Raw genomic sequence first — 22,549 nt, forward strand, 5'->3', positions numbered from 1 at the left:
AGCAACCGTAAACAAATACACACGAGCACCTGTTTAATCTTCTCATTTAACGCTTGATACAGTAAAATCTCAAAGAGCGTTTGGTTTGATTCAGACTAAGTCCTTTTGATCACTTCCGCGAAGTTTATTGTAGAAAAATTCATATTCATATCTAGATCTAAGCTGAAAACATGGGAAAAGGTGGAAGAAAAGTAGAAAATGGATATGATACTACTTCAGTTAAAAGCTTTTCTTGGGATGAAATTCAGAAACACAACAAAAAGACAGACAGTTGGATCGTCCTAAACGGAAAAGTGTACAACGTGACAAATTTCATGAAAAAACATCCCGGTGGTGCGAGAGTGTTGTCAAGTTACGGCGGTCAAGATGCTACGGTATTTTTTACACTTTTTTATTAACAGCATGTTAGAGACATCAAACTTATGACTACAAATGCATGAAACATGGAAACCTAATATAAGACTTGATCCAGAGAATTCTAGCTTATTTGGACTTCAGCTCTCGAGGATTGGTGCACAGATAGCTACTTTGTGGCAGGACACGTCGCTGTGATTTGACCAATATAATCGGTTCCCTGGGCAGCGAACTTATTCGTCCGGAATCGGTTCTCTAGCCAAAGTACCGTGCATAGGCTAGAGGGAACTGGAATTTTATTTCTATGCATAAAGCCCCCGAAATTCACTTTTTTTCTTGGCAGTGGCTAGGATTACGGTACCGTAATCCTAGCCTCCGAGTCTAGGATTAAGGAAGTTCCGTATTTCTAGACAACCCTACGAGGATAGGGTAGGATTACGGAAGTATTTAAGAGGCATCAGATATATTTAAGGACATGTATAAATTATGCTGTAAACATAATATCGATTTTCATGCCTGTCATACTATTTTGTGTTATCGATCTGTTATTTTGGGTTACGATATATTAATGGTGGCGACTACATGCCCATATTTTACAATTTCCATAAAAAATATTGTGTTTTTTTTCTTTTGTTTCTTTTTAAAAAATAGTGTTGTAATTTTGTTTTTTGTTAAGAGCATGTTATTATTTCATATTAATGATTTTTCTTTCTTTTCTGCCTTTTTATTGATTTTTTCCTTCTTTTTGGGGGGTCTCTCTTTTTTTAACACTTGACTACAGATTTTTAACAGCTGTTACTCTGTTTATACACCCGGTAGCGAGTGCCGCCATTAATATATCGTTAACCCTAAATGGCGGATCATAACACGATACCACAGGCATGAAAAAATCGCTATTTTAACTGAAAAAAAATGTTTAAAACATCATTTATGCATGTCCTAACATGTATTTGATGCCTCTTAAATACTTCCGTAATCCTAGCCTATCCTCGTAGGGTTGTCTAGAAATACGGAACTTCCGTAATCCTAGACTCGGAGGCTAGGATTACGGTACCGTAATCCTAGCCACTGCCTTTTTTCTTTTGGTAAGTATCATGCATGTTATTATCTTAATTATTTTTACCATTTCGGCAAGCCATGCCCGTTTACTGTGTCTCCAAAAGTGTACCAGCCATATATTGTCCGCCACAACTTAAACTAAAATAGCTGAAATATTTCAGCTCAAAGAAGATGTTTATATGCTGTTAGGATCACTGAGCTGAAATGAATCCCGTACTGAAACCTAACCAGGAATCATGCCAGAAGTCTGTCACGCTGTAATTTCATCAAATGAAATGCAATGGACTCACCTTTTACTTTAAAATATTTCTAATCCATTTTTCTTTTGATCTGGCATAAAATAATCTATGCAACATAATTTGAACACAAGTTATACACTCAAGTTTCAAACTGGTACCCCTGTCTGCAATATTTTTTAGGCCATTACAGTTGTAACCTGATCAGGGTACTCTTCATTTTGAAAACCAATAGACCATATAGAATAATTATTTATTGACCTTTTCTGAGAATTTAAACCTTATAAGGTAGGTTTTCTATGAATTTTATCGAAAATGGTTATGTTTATGATTAAATTAAATTTCATAAATAGGTGAAATTTTGATCTTGATTTTCAAAAATAACCTCGTGCACTGCTTTGAACTGTTGCATGACGTCATCAGTTTCTCACGGGAGACTGTGCGAGATGTTGCGGTTTGATACTGGTTAGTTAACCAAATGGGGTTTCTCAATAACTTAATGGACGCGACCATCAGAAAATAAAAACAGGATCAGTTAAGTTATGGTAGCCAGAACTAAAACTAATTTCTGTCAGTTTAAGTATTGATCACATGTCTTTGAACGTGAAATGCCGAGGTGTTACAAACCAGTATTTAAAGTGATCAAAGAATCCGCATGAAGTTTTAATGGCAATTAAATTAGTTTGTACATATATAAACATGTAATGACGCAAATACAAATCAATATTATTTTATATTTAAATAATTTAAACAAAGTACATGTTTAAAGCAAATAACATTTGAAACCGGCAAAGTAGTTTTCACGCATTTTCATTTGTACTAGTTATGGCGGACACGGTAAACACAGATAAATGCAAGGGCATATGGTAAAATTAACTAAGATAATAATATGCATGACACTTCCCAATAAACAAAGTGAATTTTGGCAGCTTTTAATGCATAGAAATAAAATTCTGGTTCCCTAGCCTATGCACAGTAATTTGGTTAGAGAATTGGTTCCGGACGAATAAGTTCGCTGTCTAGGGAACTGTTTCTGGTTCTCTAGCCACTGCCATTGACCAAATAACCCACAATCTTCGATTTAAATGCTTCTTAAAAAAAATATATTCAGAATTTGCTTAAAAATAATAAAAAAAAGGACAAGGTAGTTTCTCACGCCATTTTTTCAATCAACAGAAGTGGATTGAGCCTGGTTTTGCAATGATAATGCCTGCACATGCCAGGAACTTCCCCGCTCTCTCCCAATATGTGGATTAATTGATTGCTTAGCGTGAGGCTGTACCATACAGTAGCCGTATGGTCAGCTGCTTATGGTACGGCATTTAGAAAATTTTACACTATATATTACCATAAGGCTATCGCGGGCTCTGCTCCTATATATAATTTACATCTTGTTTATTCTAAGCTGTCAAAAACCTGGAATTTTTTTTGGATGATATGTTTGTTAATGTAAAAATAATGCATGTTTTTTTTGTGTTATAATGTGTGCAAAATCCTGAGGGATTGTTTGGTGCCCGAGCCGTTAGGACGAGGGTACCAACGTATCCCGAAGGATTCTGACGATGTTATAACACAAAATGAACATGCACTAACGCTATTCTAGCATAAAGCGCAAAAAAAAACTTTCTCCCTCAACCTCATTAAATTTCCATGAAATGCGTGGGAATATCTGGGTTGTTTTTTCACGTTGACGTCATTTAAATTTCCATTTGAATTATCAATTATGGGGCTGTAATACGTTTTACGCTTTGCCACGGAATGGTGTTATTACAGCACGTGACCACGAGAATCTCTCTGTTAACAAAGTCATGTTTTCTACCTTGTTGAAACACCCCTGAAAAGTGACAAGAACAGTTATATGCTAGAATGTGTAAAAATCGCAGTGGCCCTGCCCCATATTTATAGCTTTGTACAGATTTATAAAAGGATGTATTTGGAGTTAATACCGTATTTTATGTCAGACATGTATAATGATTGCCGCTTTACGGTATAAACAACTGCAGGAGAAAAGTTATGCAGGCTGATCATGCTCTGCGCTGTTCGCTATTCAGTTAGTAAATTTTCAGTGAACACCCCTTTGAATAATAAATGGTATTGCCCAAATTGAATGATGGACCAATCCATTTTAGACATTTAGCAGGTAAAGGTTAAAAGTTTATTCACTTACTACTTTAGGACCATGTTTATGTTTTTTTGGCAAAAAAAAATGATAGAAAGATCATTATATTTTTTAAATGGTAAAAATATCTGAACTATATCATCACTTTTTTTTCAGGATGTATGGACTGCCATGCATAATGACAAAGACTTTGTTGGAAAATATTTAAAGCCGTTGTACATCGGAGATGTTCTGGATTACAATGTTGTAAGTATCAGATACTGTTGACATTTGAAAGCTAATTTTGCGTCACAAAATATTTGGGGTGGCATTTAGATTTGCCTTAGTACATCCAGAAGTCTGTTTGTCAAACATTTTTGTGACACTTACAAGTCTCAGTTCTAAAGTATTTTACCTCGAGTCATCTGACAAGCTTAATGATATTGTTATTCGCCATATAAATTTGTGCTACAAGGGTTTGTTTTAGACTTCACTTTGTAATTTATGGACAAGAGTTATGGCCCTTGACTTAGTCCAAAATATGCGCGGAAGACCTTAAAGTTTGTGTTGCATGTTGTACTTCAAGGGGTATTTGACCTAGAGTAAAAAAAAAACATGATAGAAATAGTATTTAGCATGTTAAGGTTAAAATTGCACATGGAACTTAATTATAGATTTAACTATCCAGCCACTGTGACCCCCTCCAATAAAAAAATGTTTTCTTAAACTATCAGTTTCTTGCATCTTGTGTTTCTTGATGGCATTGTATTCTCCTCCCTCCCTCACATCCTCAACACACAGGAGGCACCACTTTACATGTTTTTTAGCTCGACTTTTCGAAGGAAAAGTAGAGCTTAATATATTGCACTCGCCCTGGCGTTGCCATTGGTTAAAGTTTTTGATAAAGTCAGATATCTCTGTTACTATCAAATCTATTGACTTGAAACTTAAAACAGTTATTTACTATTAAAGTCTACACCAGGAGAAACAATCCCAATAACTTTGGTTTGAATTTTGACAGAGTTATGTCCCTTTTTAACTTAGAATTTTTTGGTTGAAGTTTTTGATAAAAGTCACATATCTCTGTGTGTTAGAAACTTAAAATAGTTATTTACTATTAAAGTCTACACCCGGGGAAATTTTTTTAAAATAGTCCAGTGGAAATGCTGCATCCTGAGCACACTTTTAAAATTGTCCAATGACATTGCTGCATCCTGAGCACACTTTTAAAATTGTCCAGTGGCATTGCTGCATCCTCAGATTGTCTTAATTTTACAACCTTGAACACAATTGTCTTAGAGAAGAAACTATAGAATCATAGAGATTTAAACATGTTTGATAAACTTCTCAGATATTTTGCCTTTGTTTGAGAAGCAGGAAATTTACTTATCTCATATATACAAAAACGTACATGTATATCAATATATCATCAAAGATTGGTGGAAATTCCATATTCACTTGTTTGTGTTTTGACATCTAAATAAAGCCTGATGTTTAATGTCATTTCAATATTGGTCGCACAAGTTTTTTTCTAAAACTTTGTGAAACAAAAACACAACAAAAAGGATACCAGACTAAGTAAAGGAATAATTTTTCCCTGTTGGTATAACTTTAACCCTTATCTTGCTGGACACGATTGATTCTGCTTTTGCTACCAGTGAGTGCAGATCATGATCAACCTGCACATCTGTGCAGTCTGATCATGACCTACACTGCTGGGCATTCAGTCAGTATCTTTTTGGTATGCACCCCTTTTAACAGTTGATAGATGGACAAGTTCATTATAGAAATTTAGCAGGGTAAGGGTTAACAAAAGAGAGACCCACTCAGCAAATCTACATAAAATCTATTTCACCAGTGATACAATTACCACCTACATTTTGCATAAATTGTTGTCTTTCTTATTTCATTAATTTACTTTTTCAGACGGAGGTGCAAAAGGACTTCAGAGAGTTACAGAAGTATGTAGAGAATAACAATCTTCTACGAGTGAAGCCCATGTTTTATGTAGCACATCTTGTGAGCATTCTTCTGTTAGAAGTTGCCGGGTATCTGATACTGTCTCGGCTGGGAACTTCATGGTTGCCATATCTAGCTGCCGTCATGTGCTTTGTAGTCTCTCAGGTATTGTATATTATTATAAATAAATCAAATAAAGTGAATTCCTTTATGTGAGTTATATTTTGATATACCACAGGTTGGAGTTCAAATATGTAAAATTTAACCACTAACCTAAGAGCGTTAGCCCAAGTTGAATATCTAAACACCTGAATAAGTGGACTATAATATATCAGGTGATAAACCACAAGAAGGCCTTGCATTTTTAGCTTGTCTGATTTTTGAAAAAATCTACGAGGTATTGTCGTCACTGGATTGTCGGTGTTGGTTAAAATTCTTGTTTAGGTCCATCTTATCTCAAAAACTGTAAGAGCTACAGCTTTAAAACTTTGCACACTTGTTTATCATCATTAGTTGAATATGTTGGCCAGGAACCATAACTCTGAAATGCAATTTGTCAAAATTATGGCCCTTTTTGTACTTAGAAAATTTTAGTTTTTGGTTAAAATTTTTGTTTAGGTCCACCTTTTCTCAAAAACTATAAGAGCTACACTTTTGAAACTTTGCACACTTGTTTATCATCATAGGCCAAGAACCATAACACTGATTATATTTTGTCAGAATAATGGCCCTTTTTGTACTTAGAAATTCTGAACTGTAACTTTTTCTTACAATATTATAATCATAGAAATGTCCAGATTTACATCCAGCCATTTTACCCATGGTTTATCACAAAATAATGAACAACCCTCTTCTATGTTTGACTGACAGACCAAACACAAGCCATGTATTAGACTGCTTAATATAGGACAACGCTGAAAACTAATGAATGGTGTTCTGAATTACTGTCTTTTGGGACATGTACAGGGTCAGGTGTAAAATGTCTGACATCAGGCCCGTTAAGTTAACCTGCAGAAAAATACCGGAACGGCTACAAAGTTGCCAGACATGTCTGACAGTCCAGCAACTTCTGTGAAGCTTGATATAATAAATTTTAAGGAGAAACCATCTGTACATACACTGTCATATTATAGAAAGTGAGAAACCCCTATGCACACTAATGATAAAAAGCTGGTTGGTTATGCTTGATTGGGGGTTAATTAAAATGGTAAATACTGTACAACATCTAGAGTTAATTTGTTATTTAAAGCCTGAGAGGTTGTTACGTGTAGAATTAACACAGCTGGGAACACTTCAGTGTGTTTGTTGTATGAGCCGTGCCATGGGAAAACCAACATAGTGGCTTTGCGACCAGCATGGATCCAGACCAGCCTGCGCGGATGCGTGCTGTTCGCTAACGGTTTCTCTAATTGCAGTAGGCTAAAAGCAGCATGGATCCTGACCAGACTGCGCGGATGCGCAGGCTGGTCTGGATCCATGCTGGTCGCAAAGCCACTATGTTGGTTTTCTCATGGCGCGGCTCGTATATAGTTTGACACTGAAGTGCTTTTAGGTTTCTTATTTTGTTAAACGTAAATAACAGTGCATGCACAAATATGTACTTTCAGTTTCTTAATAGAAAAGATTTTTTTTTTAATCTTCAGTTACCTTTAGCCTGCTGGCAGCAAGTGGTTTTGCCTTTGCGACCAGTGCATACCATGATCAGACTGCACGTATGCAGTCTGATCATGGTGACATTGGTCTGCACTGTATCAATCGCTGTTCAGTCAGTAAATTTTCAGTGAACACCCCTTTGAATGGTAAGTGGTACTGCCCAAATTGAATGATGGACAAGTTCATTTTAGAAATTTAGCAGGGTAAAGGTTAATGTGTCATTTTTACATTTCAGGCTCAAGCAGGATGGTTACAACATGACTTTGGTCATCTGTCAGTATTCAACAGTCGAAAATTAAATCATATCGCACATCATCTCATTATTGGTCATATAAAGGTAAGTTAACTTTGTATTGCAACAAAACCAGGTCAAAGCCATTTTTTGGCATGACAGTTGGAATAGATAGAGCTATTGCATGCACCAAGTCATCTGCGTCAGCATCAGCATCGCGAGCGTTACGGTTAAGTTTTCATATGTAAGCTGGTATGTAATTTAAAAGCATTAGTGGGAATGGATTGAATCTTCAACTGTTGTTCACTATGATGATCTGACCTGCAGTGCACAGGATCCATAACTCTTTATTACATTTGCGTAATGATATGCCCGTTTTGGACTTAGCAGTTATTGGTTAAGCTGGTATAATACACATGTAGAAATGGATTGAATCATCACACATTTTTAGCGCGACTATTCATAGAATAGTGAGCTATTGCACTCGCCCATGTGTCGGCGTCCGCGTCCGTGTCCCGATTTTGGTTAAGGTTTTGTATGTAAGCTGGTATCTCAGTAACCACTTGTGGGAATGGATTGAAACTTCACACACTTATTCACTGTGACAAACTGACTTACATTGCACAGGTTCCATAACTCTATTTTGCTTTTTTACAAATTTATGCCCCTTTTTCGACTTAGAAATTTTTGGTTAAGGTTTTGTATGTAAGCTGGTAACTCAGTAACCACTTGTGGGAATGGATTGAAACTTCACACACTTATTCACTGTGATGAACTGATCTACCTTGCACAGGTTCCATAACTCTATTTTGCTTTTTTACAAAATTATGCCCCTTTTTCGACTTAGAAATTTTTGGTTAAGGTTTTGTATGTAAGCTGGTATCTCAGTACTTACTAATGGGAATGGATTGAAACTTCACATACTTGTTCACTATCATGATCTGACATGCACTAAGCAAGTCCCATAACTCTACTCTCTTTTTTTTCAAAATTATGCCCCTTTTTCGACTTAGCAGTTTTTGGTTAAATTTTTGTATGTAATCTGATATCTCAGTATCCACTAATTGGAATGGATTGAAACTTCACACACTTGTTCACTGTCATGATCTAACATGCACTGTGAAGGTCCCATAACTCTACTTGGCATTTTTACAAAATTATGCCCCTTTGACTTAGCAGTTTTTTGTTAAGTTTTTGTATGTAAGCTGGTATCTCAGTATCCACAAATTGGAAAGGATTGAAACTTCACACACTTGTTCACTGTCATGATATGACATGCAGTACAGAGGTTCAATACCTCTACTTTGCATTTTACAAAATTATGCCCCTTTTTCAACTTTTGTATTCATTCAATTGACAAGGCTGTTGAATAGTCGAGGGTTGCTGTCCTCCGACAGCTCTTGTTGTGCATGCAGTGCACAGGTTTCATGAATTAACTCTGTCATGCATTTTTACTAAGTTATGCCCCTGTTTGAACATAGCAAATTTTATGGACACAATTCTAGTTTATATTTCACAAAGTTTACCCTTTTTGGACATTGCATTTATTTTTTGTTAATTTTTTGTCTGTAATCTGGTAATTCAGTAGCAACTTGCAGGAATGGATACATTGAAACTTAACACACTTTTTCACTGTAGCATTCTGACTTGCCTTGCACAGGTTCCATAACTTTATTATTTTTTTTAACTAAGTTATGCCCCATTTTCGACTTTTGGCATTCATGAATTTAACTTTTCTAGTGATAAGGCTTTCGAATAGTTGAGCTTTGCTGTCATCAAACAGTTCTTGTTTTGTGTGAGAATCATCTCTTGCCTTCACATGTTGAAAATGTGTTGAAGTGGGGAGTTGAAGCATATAGCACATTGTGTATGATTATATAAAATGGCTGGCAGTAAGGATGTTGATCATCTGTTATTGCTTTGATATTTAATCTTTATTATTATAACAGATATGCTACTGTCACCATTAGCATTGAAACAGGTACATACAAATTTTAAACAGATAGATGAATTTGGATTATACAACAAACTTGTTGTGGCACAGTGTAAAATCTGTTCCCCTGAAACAGCCAGCTGACGGTCCTAAAACAAAAACTACATTTTATATAGACTTCATTAAATTTAGTCAATGATCAGTGCCACAAATATTTTTCTTTATAGGGAGCTTCATCTCATTGGTGGAATTTTAGACATTTTCTTCATCATGCGAAACCAAATATTATCAAGGTTGACCCAGATGTTGAGGTGGCCAACTTATTCTTGCTTGGAGAAACATTGCCGAAACTGTTCGGACAAAAGAAACGTGGATTCATGCCATATAATTTTCAGCATATTTATTTCTTCTTACGTAAGTATTTCATCCATTAGTTTCGGCACAAGAGTTCAAGGTCTTTGAATTTTCTTTTGAAATAAAATCACAGCTGTTTAAATGAACTATCAATTTCAAAGTAAATTATTTGTTGGAGAAGGAGCTGAACTCTTACAAGTTACTTTGAAATTAGTGCCTGTACCATTACCTCCCCTGAGTTGAGAAAGCTTGATGAAAACTGAATAAGGTTTATACAATTTGATAAGAGAAATATAAAAATTATAATTCAGGGGTGAATGCGAAAAAAGTCTAAGTGCATGTTGATAAAGAAGCACTTAGACTTTGTTGGCATTCATCCCTCTAGATTTAAGCCTATGATTAAGTCTTCCCATTTTGTGGGAGACAATTTGTTTTTAGCCCACCATCATCAGATGGTGGACTATTCAAATCACTCTGCGTCCATAGTCCGTCTTTCCGTCCGTTAACAATTTCTCGTTATCGCACCTCCTCAGAAACTACCAGGGGGATTTTGCACAAACTTTATCAGAATGATGTATTGGTACCCTAGTTGTGTCCCCCTGAAAATCAGACTGGTTCAACAATTTTTGAGTGAGTTATGGCCCTTTGTTTATTTTTATAATTTACATAGATTTATACAGGGAAATTTTTTTTAAATCTTCTTGTTCAAAACAACAGGGCCTAGGGCTTTGATATTTGGTATGAAGCATCCTCTAGTGGTCTTCTGCTAAGATTGTTCAAATAATCCCCCTAGGGTGAAATACGGCCCTGCCCCGGGGGTCACATGGTTTACATAGACTTATATAGGGGAAAACTTTGAAAAACCTCTTGTCCAAAACCACAGGGCCTAGGGCTTTGATATTTATAATGTAGCATCATCTAGTGGTTCTCTACCAAGTTTTTTCAAACTATCCCCCTAGGGTCAAATATGGCCCCGCCCTGGGGGTCACATTGTTCATATAGACTTATATAGGGTAAAAGCTTTTAAAATCTTCTTGTCAATAACCTACAACATTCAAATTTGGACCATATGTATGGTTTTGAGTGGCAAGATGAACCTTGACATGAGTTGACCTTGATTTTGTCCTAGTGACCTGTACAGCTTTCAAATTTGGACCACATGCATAGTTTTGTACACCGAAAAAAAACTTTGACCTTGACATTGACCTAGTGACCTACTTTCACACTTTTGAAGGTACAGGCTTCAAATTTGGACCACATGCATAGTTCTGTGTTCCAAAATAAAATTTGACCTTGATTTTGACCCAATGACCCACTTTCACATTTCTCAAGCTACAGCCTTCAAATTTGGACCACTTGCATAGTTTTGTATACCGAAATAAACTTTGACCTTAAGATTGACCTAGTGACCTACTTTCAAATTTCTCAAACTACAGCCTTCAAACTTGATGCACATGCATAGTCTTGTGTACAAAGAACTTTCATGCATGGACCACATGCACAGTGTTGTGTACGGAAATGAAATTTGACCTTGAGCTAGTCAGAAAGTCTTGAAATTTGGAACACTCAAAAATGGCACATTGGTGGGCGCCAAGATCACTCTGTGATCTCTTGTTTGCTTTGCTGTCTCTCTGTATATATATCTGTCCTTCCATATGTAGCTTGTCCGTGCTTCATCTTAAAATCCCAAAACATGATTTATTCTGCCTTTGAGACTAGTGTAGATCAAGATCAGCCTGCACATCCATGCAGTCTGATCATGATCTGCACTGTTTGCCTTTCAGTCAGTATATTTTTGGTAAGCACCCCTTTTAACAGTTAATGGTACTGTCCAAATTGAAAGATGGACAAGTTCATTATAGAACTTCAGCAGGGTAATGGTTAATGTTGATTGGGGACCCCTTTGTCTGATAATACCCCAATCAACGTAAGTCACCTCAGCATGGTTGTAAATATGGTGATGTGCTGAGTCTGAGACTTGCAATTTTATTTAATGTAGAATTTCACTGCCTCGGTAGCCAAGTAGTTGAGCACCTGCTATGAGTGTGGAATATCATTGGTTTGCTACACTGCTGCGTTATATGTGAAAATTGGTGTTAGACAATATTAGTAGCTTCCTCGCTTGGCACTGAGCATTAAGAGGATAGTTCTAGGACTGGTCAGCTCAGTGTCAGTATAATGTGACTGGGTGGGGTATCATGTTGTATGTCTGTGGTGTGATATTCCTGTGAGGCAGCACTATAAAGTTTGGCATTGTGCTCACTGCTACAAAAAAAAAACAATGTCATTTATACGACTGAAAAATTGTTGAAAAAGACACTGAGCCTGAACACACATTCACGCACACTGTCTATTTAAATGTTTATCTGTTTCACAGTTACACCCCTTCTACTGCCGACTTACTTTGTGTATGAGAACCTGTATTTTGTTGTCAAAAGAAGAGATTATTGGGTGAGTTCACAGTTTTTCTAAAATCCATAATACATCTATAATCTAATTTCAAACTAGCATTGATACAGCCATTTATGTTGCTTTTGATAAAATCCTTGTCAAACTTTTGCTGAACACATATTACAAAAAATTGTAAATGAATACAGTCAAACCTTTATTAAGCGGTCAGCCAAGGGAGCGACACAATCTGGCTGCTTGAGACAGGTGGATGCTTAAGACAGGAGGTGGCATCTTGAGACAGGTGGCTGGTTAAGACAGATGGCTGCTTGAGACAGGTGGCTGGTTAAGACAGATGGCTGCTTGAGACAGGTGGATGCTTAAGACAGGAGGTGGCATCTTGAGACAGGTGGCTGGTTAAGACAGATGGCTGCTTGAGACAGGTGGATGCTTAAGACAGGAGGTGGCATCTTGAGACAGGTGGCTGGTTAAGACAGATGGCTTCTTGAGACAGGTGGCTGCTGAGATCAGATGACTGCTTGAGACAGGTGGATGCTTAAGACAAGTTGAACATTAAAGTAGGTTCATTATGTCCTCATATGAGGAATCCAACCAACTGGCTTGCAAATTGTCACTGATTAAGCCAAGATATTAGCCCCTGCTTGAAATAATGCCTTGTGTGGCATCTGGGGTCTTCCTGCGCCGCAAAAGCAGGAAAGTTACCATATGACCTGCATTTGATCTGTGGACTAAAAACCTTACAAAAGAAAGAAATTAAATGATAATAATTGACAGTACTTACTAATAAATATACTTTCTTTTATAACAGGACCTGTTCTTCACTCTTACATTTTTCTACCGAATGTTTGCCACACTGACGCCAATTCTTGGAGTGTGGGGTGTAATTGGACTTTTTGTGTTTGAAAGGTAAATATATAGACATATTCTTTTCATTATGACAAAGGTACATTATGGTACTTTCAAGATTTTCAGGAATATTATACATAGCAAAATGAATTTGTATAACTTACTGTAAAACATTTCTTTTTCAAGTGAACCTCATTTCCTGAAAAGTTTGGTAATATTTAATCACTTGTGTATTCAAAGTTTTCATGAAAGATTTGACTTTATATACATTGTGCACCCAAACACCTTTCAAGTTTCACTTCAAAACACTGCTAATTCAACATTCTGTGAATAAATAAGATAAGACAAATCAGTAAATTCTCACTACAAAGTTTAAAAGTTTAAATTCTTGACAGTTTTAGTCCAGTCTCCTTCAAAGTGGACTCCCTTACAGTTCAGAGACCCAAATTGCCACCTTAACCTTTAGCTTGCTTAACTAAAATGGACTGGTCCATCATTCAGTTTGGGCTGTATCATTTATTATTCAAAGGGGTGTTCACAGAAAATTAACTGACTGAATAGCGAGTGAACTTTACAGACTATGATCAGCTTGCACGTCCATGCATGCGGATCATGGTCTGCCCTGGTTCGCAAATGCAGAATCACTTGCCGCCAGCAGGCTAAAAGTTCAGTAGTTTAAGCAGATTCTATATTTTAATATATGTTGCCGATTATTGACATCGCTTTTAGAAAGAAAAATGTAGATATGGCTTAAGTATGTTATGAAAAAATGTGATTAATATTACCTTTAGCCAGCTAAATTTCTATAATGGACTGGTTCATCATTCAATTTGGGCAGTACCATTTATCATATGAAGGGGTGTTTACTAAAAATTTACTGACTGGATAGCGAACAGTGCAGACCATGATCAGACTGCACGGATGTGCAGGCTGATCTTGGTCTGCACTGGTCGCAAAGGCAGAATCACTTGCCGCCAGCAGGCTAACGGTTAAAAGATAAAATGAAGACATTTAAATTTCACTTAATTGTCTTATATTTACCATAGACAATTTGACAGAAGACAATGTCTCTGTTTAAAGCCATTTGTCCTCCTCCTCTGATTCATTTGGGCAATATTGTCATAATTATACTTAATTTTATGGTGAATAAGTTAGTCTTGGTAGGAATACAGGAACACTAGTTATGTTAACTGACTGCTAACACTCAGCTGAAATATTTATGTCTCCCCCCTACTGGGGAACCATTTGATCTAGAACCTTCAAACTTCATAGGATGATAGGACTTACATAATATATTGCCCCTTTCGCTTTTGGAGTCATTCCATCAAAGGTCAAGGTCACAGGGGCCTGAACATGGAAAACCATTTCCATTTGGGAACCACTTGACCCAGAATCTGGAAACTTCATAGGATGATTGGACATCCAGAGCAGATGGCTCCTAATGATTTTGTGTCACTCCATCAAAGGTCAAGGTCACAGGGGCCTGAACATGGAAAACCGTTTCTGATCAATAACTTGAGAACCGCTTGATCCAGTATGTGGAAACTTCATAGGATGATTGGACATGCAGAGCAGATGACCACTAATGATTTTTGGTCACTCCATCAAAGGTCAAGGTCACAGAGGTCTGAACATGGAAATCCATATCTGATCAACAACTTGACAACCACTTGACGTAGAATGTTGAAACTTCATAGGATGACTGGACATGCAGAGCAAAAGACCCGTATTGATTTTGAGATCACTCGATCAAAGCTCAAGGTCACAGGGTCCAGAACATGGAAAACCGTTTCCGATCAATAACTTGTTAACCATTTGACCCAGAACCTTCAAGCTTCATAGGTTGATAGGACTTACAGAGTAGATGTCCCCTCTTGTTTTTGGGGTCACTCCTTCAAAAGTTCAAGGTCACAGGGACCTGAACATGGGAAACTGTTTCCGATCAATAGAACCATTTGACCCAGAAACGTCATAGTATGATTGGACATACAGAGTAGATGACCCCTATTGATTTTAGCATCACTCCATCAAAGGTCAAGGCCACAGGGTCCAGACATGGAAAACCATTTCCATTCCATAACTTGAGAAACACTTGAGGACCCAGAACATTGAAACTTCACGGAGTGATCCAGGACATGCCGAGTAGATGATTGCATTTCAGTCACTAAGCCAACCATCAGTGTCTCTTTTATTTTCGCTCCTGTCCCCTATACTCTTCTTGCCTATTACTACTATGCTTTGCGGGAGACACGTGCTTTTCTACATAAGCGTCTTCAAGTTTTGAAAAGTACATTTAAACTTGAATCAAACAAATAATTATGCAAACCTGTCTTTTACTTTCCTTCAGAAAAATTAAAGTCGCTGGTTTGTATGGTGTACCCAGATCTAAACTTCTGTGATTTTTCATTTCAGGACAATAGAGAGTCACTGGTTTGTTTGGTGTACTCAGATGTCTCATATACCTAATGAAGTTGACTTTGATGCTTCAAAAGATTGGTTCAAGCTTCAGTTGGACTCAACATGTAATGTGGCACCAAGCTTTTTCAATGACTGGTTCTCAGGACACTTAAACTACCAGATTGAACACCAGTAAGCACTTCTCATTATGGACTAGTATAGAGAAACATATGTTTATTATATTGTGTGTATCCATGGTTCATATAAATATAATATAAATACCATCAATACTGGATAGTCATTTGAAAACAGTCATTAATTTAAAATTAACTTTATACATGCAATTCTGATATATGTGAAAAATAAAGTTTCATTATCAGCTTTAACTGAGACTGAAACTGTTTTGTGAATTGTGGTTTTCTCATAGACAATGTGCAGAACTACCTTAAGGCTAACTCAAAATACTTTAATATGAACAATTATGATTTTTGATATTTTATAGACGTTTCAACCCGCCCTCTTAGCTCAGTAGGTAGAGCATCGGTCTACGGATCGCGGGGTCGCGAGTTCGATCCTCAGGCGGGGCGTATGTTCTCGGTGACTATTTGATAAACGACATTGTGTCTGAAATCATTAGTCCTCCACCTCTAATTCATGTGGGGAAGTTGGCAGTTACTTGCGGAGAACAAGTTTGTACTGGTACAGAATCCAGGAGCACTGGTTAGGTTAACTGCCCACCGTTACATGACTGAAATACTGTTGAAAAATGGCGTAAAACCCAAAACAAACAAACAATCTGCTTTGCAGCACATCTTGAGTCATACCCCTTTTAAATAAAGATATCAGAAGGTATCTGTATCAGTTATAACCAACTTAAGTATTTATATATCCTTCCCTGTTTATGGTCAATGATGTCAGAAAAATATATATAATTTTATCCTTTTCGGTTTGAGGCCCATGATGCCAGAATTTTTTTTATATTATATATATATCCTTTTCAGTTTGTGGCCAGTGATGCCAAAATATATATATATATGTATAAATATATTCTTTTCAGTTTGTGGCCAATGATGCCAAGACACAACTTTAAGAAGATTGCACCTCTGGTTGAGTCACTATGCAAGAAACATGACATACAATACAGATGTAAACCATCGCTGCTGAGTGCATTTGGTGATGTGGTCAGGTATGGAAAAAGAATAAGTTACATATTCATAATTTGAACATGACATTAGGAATTCTAACTGACCAGTCAGAGAGCTGCATTTTCAAGTACCTGCACCTGGGTAAAACAAAGCATTTAATTTTCATTTTATAATTATTTGGATTTGATATTTTGACTTTAATATTTACACACAGAGTTTATGTAAAAGTCTGTGAAAAATTTAACCTTTACACAAGTGAAATTAGTATCGTTCTGTTTCGGACATGTTTTTAAAAAAAATTATGAATTGTTAAAGATAAGCTTTACCATCTTATATGAAAGCCTTAGGTCAGTTTAACAGAAATGTTACTAAAAATACATTAACACTTCATAGTAAGTTAGATACAATTTCCTGCTGCCAATTATTGCTAGCAATATTACCTGGAGAATTTTCCAGCCTTCCTGGGGTATATCACTTGCCTGAGGTAGTTGTACTGCTTTGGCACAAACTTTCATTTTTTGAGTGGGTGGGGGTGGATTGAAATTAGGAGTTGAATCAAATTACATAGATTCTCATATTAAGGTAGTGGGCCTGTAATGACACTTACCTATTCTAGTTAGGCGATTCAGCATTTCGAGTTAGGTGATTCAGCATTTCAAGTTAGGTGATTCAGCATTTCGAGTTCGGCGATTCAGCATTTCGAGTTATTCAGCATTTCGAGTTAGGCGATTCAGCATTTCGAGTTAGACGATTCAGCATTCTTCGGATGTAAAATACTTCAGCGCATATATAACTGTCCATATAAAAACAGAAAATGCTGAAATTGCTTATGGGGAACACATTATTTGCCGATTATCATTACTGCTCCACTAACTTAATGTTAAGCCGTCATGTAGTGGAAATAGCATCCACAATGTAATGAAACAAAATTCATTTAAAAACGTTAGAAATTCTCCATGTTGTCTAAACTCAGACTATCAGAATTGTTTTTGGAATTAGTGTAATTACATTGTACATGTAAATTACAAAAAGGAAAAGCCCCTTTTAAAGTCCAGCCTGTAAAGGAACACAGCCTAGTGGAGAAAGTATATATTTGTCCAATCATTTACAAGTTAAGGATATTCCTGTCCTTGCTTTCTGAAATAGTGTGCACTTAAATGACTCACATAATACTTGCTCTGTTACGATGCAGTAAACTATACATAATGCCAAGAAATACTATGATCTGTTTGTCATTGCAATATATTTCAAACGTGATAGGCAAGAAAAATTATCTTACATATCTGCCTGTAAATGACAGCTGTTATCCCAACCCTTGGTACAGCATGGATAAACACCTGGCTAATGCTTGGTTTTTCATTCTACACTGTCACTCAGGTAGGGAAAACCCTGTCTTAAACAGTAAGAAATGTAAGATCTTCTTATAGTCTCCCCTGAAAAACTCTTCAAATAGGAGTGGGATACTGATTGGGAGAGTAGGTTACTTTGGTGAAAGGTTTTTTGAAACTGGGAATAACATAAGTGTTTGTCTAAATGCAAATAAATTTCAAGCTGTTTGACTGACATAAAACAAAATGTATAGAACTACAAGTAATTTCTGGTATTTATTTTCTACAGATCTTTAGAGGATTCTGGAGAGATTTGGTACAACGCCTATTATGAAGGGCTGCATTAAACTCTGTATCTTGTTCTCGGACTGTCACAGATGATCTCTTCCCAGGATGATCCAAGTGCATGCATAGATGTGCATGTGAGGCTATAAAAATACTCTTTGATTGCTCAACTGTTAAGAACGTATTCTTTGATTGAAAAGCTGTGAAAGAGTGACATCTTTTATTCAATTGCTGGTACAACTTAAGATTCTTGTATAATTTTGTAACTGTGTTTCAAAAGTTGATTGATTTTATTTTTATTCAAGTGTCTTTTCTTTGTTTCCCTCTCAAAAGTACAAAAACAACATGAATATCAAGTATATTAAGAGTTATGCCTTTAAATTGGCATATATTTTATGCAGTAATTTCTCTTTTTCACAATAGACTTTATATCATAAATTAATGAATATTAACGAGTTGATTGATATTAAGAAATCAGTAAGTTTGAAAAAAGTTAAAGGATGCATATTGATTTTATACCAAGTATATTTGTTTAAAGCAATTTGAGTATTACATGTAGGTAGCAAAAGGTCTTTTAAAACGAGACAATTTGTAGCTTGTCTTCTGTATTTTGTTTACTTCTAATCAGCTGTTTTCTTTTTATTCATTTTACATGTCATGGTTTATTTATAATCAAAATGTTGAAAATCTTTGTAGATGTGCAGTAGATTGGTGTTATGGAGTTATTAAATGTTTAGAAAGTTGAACATTGGTTTAACATTGCCATAATAGCTATCTTTAAAATGTATGATTCCTTGACAAGGTTTATAATCCTGCAAACACTAACACTGTAACAGTACCATTTCCATGGCTGTAATAAGTAGTATTACATATATCTATTTTTCATTTTTGTTATTGTTACTTAATATATTTATATGCAATGTGGCATAAGATTGGAGTGAAATCATACCACTGCCTATATTTCTGCAAATCATTGATTTAGTTTTTAAATTTTTTAGGTTTTCTGCGTGAATTTTCTATATTTATATATATAGTCATGTTAACTTAATGTTAATATAACACTTTTGAATGCTTGAAATTATAGTATTTGTATTTTTCAGTCTCGTTTACATGAATGTGAAAATCTGATTCTTTAATAATTGATTATAATTATATTTAAGTAAACTGTAAAGCTTGGAAATTAAGATCTGATAGATTTCTGATACATTTTTGTAGGCAATAATAACATATCTTTTTATGTTTAAAGGAATTTTTTATACCAAACTTGTTTATGTTTGTGTGAATTATTAGTCATATTTTGTAAAGAATACAAAAGAATTTTTTTGGTTCGATCATTATGTACATTTAGGTTACAAGTTTTTATAGACGTTATTTTTATTTTGCTCTGCAGTTATTTATTACCAGACTTCACTGATATTAAAAGTATTCAAGAGAAAACTAAACTCTGGAGTAATGGACACAACTCGTACTTCTTTGTACAGGCAGGATTTATGGAGTGTTTGGTCTAAGAAATGATACAGTATCTCACATCTAGTCAATAATAACAATATAATCAAAATATGTTCACCTGCATTGAACTGGAAATTGTAAATTAGCTGGCTGTTGGTGTTAATGAGCTATACAAAATAAATACCAATACAAAAAAAAAAATCAGCACCTATGTTGCATTAAACCACAAAAAACTTACCTTCAGCTTTAACTAATGAAAATTGTGGGGAGAAACCTATTTTTGAAACCAGGGTGTTTATTTTGACAATTCGATTTTAAAGTATTTGCTAAAATTGTTAAGCATATTTAAAAGATTAATAGTTAATAACAGAAAATTGATAATGTTGATATTATTTACTTAATCAAAATCACCACCGTATAATGTTTCAGTCTGTAAATTGTAAAAGGATTATTAAAGACATGAATAGCTTAATTGCCAAGTGTAAAAAAACATTAGTGGCCTAACAGTTAACAAGTAATGGCCATGAAGAATAACATCAATGGCTTACATGTTAGTAGATAATGGTCAGAAAAAACAGTAATGGCTGACATGAAAACAGAAATTGGCCAAGTATAAAAGACATTAGATGGCCAACTTGTTAACACATGATGGAGAGATGGAGAAACAGTAATGGCCTTCATGTTAACAAATAATGGCCAAGTATAAAAACATTAATAGCCTATATGCTAACTGATAATGGCCAAGTGTAAAAAAAACACTAGATGGCCGACTTGTTAAAACGTGATGGAGGGGTGGAGAAACACAAATGGCCTACATGTTAACAAATAATGGCCAAGTATAAAAACATCAATGGCCAACTTCTTTACACATGATGGAGAGCTGGAGAAACAAGTAATGGCCTACATGTTAACAAATAATGGCCAAGTATAAAAACACCAATTGCCAACTTCTTTACACATGATGGAGAGGTGGAGAAACTAGTAATGGCCTACATGTTAACAAATAATGGCCAAGTATAAAAACATCAATGGCCAACTTCTTTACACATGATGGAGAGCTGGAGAAACAAGTAATGGCCTACATGTTAACAAATAATGGCCAAGTATGAAACATGAATGGCCAACTTCTTTACACATGATGGAGAGCTGGAGAAACAAGTAATGGCCTACATGTTAACAAATAATGGCCAAGTATAAAAACATGAATGGCCAACTTCTTTACACATGATGGAGAGCTGGAGAAACAAGTAATGGCCTACATGTTAACAAATAATGGCGATAAAAAAAAACTGTTATTTGCATGAGAAGTGTTGAGAAGACAGAAAAAATGTAAATCAGATTTAGTCAATGTGCCATATACATATATTGCACAAAGTACCTGTACATTTGTACACAAACATTTAATAATTTTGCAATCTTATAGCATAATATTACACTATGTATTGATAACCATGTCTCAGTTTCTATTGTCTGTGATATACATTTTTTCTTACTTGTATTTTGCTATGAAATTTTATTTCTAAGACCACCGGTTTATGATTTGTTGATTTTAAGGTATTTAGTTTCACAGAATGTATGTTTCAGAGATGTTTTCAAAAATTACTTGTAAATATTGAAGTTTCAGGCAAATGTATATTTTCTTGATAGAAAATTAAAATTTGTTGTTTCTAAACATCTATAAATGTGGTATGGTGATGCTAAATACAGATTTCTTATAGCAAATTTATATTGTTTTGAACAAACTTACATAAAGTTTTCTAGCCAAGGTAAGTAGGTTTTTCAGTTAGGGGAAATAATTACTAATTTGTTTTGGCAAGATTGCCTCGCATGTTATTTAACATCTGCTATGTTTTTTGTGGGTTTTTTTTTGTGTGTTTTTTTTTTCAAACTTAAGAAAATTTCACAGTGATGATGGTATTGCATGTTCGAAATCAATTACCATTTATAAGGTTCAGAAGAGTCAGAATATGTGAGAAACTTAAATTGGGGGAAAAGCACCATTTAAGGCAATGCTTTTAGTGGAGGTCGATTTTTTTACGCCTTAATCAAGTTGAAGAATTTTCATTCAGTATTTAACGTTTAAACCAGTGACAAAACTAAATAGAAAAAGATCACTTACTGCCTTGTAGTAATATTATGTTTACTGTTATTTAGAAACTAGACAATCTTTGCAATTTTGCAAGTCTTTTGTATTTTTTCAATAAATATTTTACGTACTGTTGAATCATTTAATTTCGTGGGAACACAATTTTGTGATTTTGGCCAAAATAGCTATTCTTGGGGATGTGAAATCGTGGAATTTGGTTTTTCATGGTTAAATGAAAGAAACTCTGTTTATTAATTAGGATTTAATTTCATGAATTGACACAACCATAAATCCGCGAAAATTAATTCTTCATGAAAATATATGATTTTAAAGTATTATGTAATTGTTTTTTTGTTGTTTTTTTTTCAGTCATTTGCAGTTTCTTTCTTCATATGTTTTCTACGAATTGATAATTTTGCAGTATTCTAATATTTACTTTAAACATTCCAGAGATTCGTATTCATTATATATTTATTTTAGTATGCCTTCTTTTGTTATATTGGTCTTTTATTAAGCTGACATATCATAACTATGTTCTTTGTATGCACTGAAACTCTCAATAAAATAATATTTTCTTATGAGATTTTGTCATGATTTTTAGCTCACCTGTCACGTAGTGACAGGGTGAGCTTTTGTGATCGTCCGTCGTCCATCCGTCCGTCCACAATTTCTTGTCTGCACGATCGTGGTTTCATTTATAATTTTATTTTAACCAAACTTGCACAC

At 35.3% G+C, this 22,549-nt stretch overlaps 1 protein-coding gene across 1 annotated transcript; it reads left to right on the plus strand.

Annotated features, from left to right (window-relative positions):
- Window positions 1-67: 67 nt before the first annotated feature.
- Window positions 68-22,401, plus strand: LOC123538337 (fatty acid desaturase 2-like). Its single transcript, XM_053530183.1, has 10 exons — window positions 68-374; window positions 3,925-4,014; window positions 5,674-5,871; window positions 7,595-7,696; window positions 9,752-9,938; window positions 12,256-12,329; window positions 13,096-13,193; window positions 15,546-15,722; window positions 16,588-16,716; window positions 18,293-22,401. Exons 1-10 carry the CDS (start codon window positions 171-173, stop codon window positions 18,348-18,350), a joined length of 1,317 nt encoding a protein of 438 aa, XP_053386158.1. The 5' UTR covers window positions 68-170; the 3' UTR covers window positions 18,351-22,401.
- Window positions 22,402-22,549: the final 148 nt, after the last annotated feature.

The sequence above is a fragment of the Mercenaria mercenaria genome, chromosome 18, assembly GCF_021730395.1.
Source record: "Mercenaria mercenaria strain notata chromosome 18, MADL_Memer_1, whole genome shotgun sequence".
Lineage (NCBI taxonomy): Eukaryota > Metazoa > Mollusca > Bivalvia > Venerida > Veneridae > Mercenaria > Mercenaria mercenaria.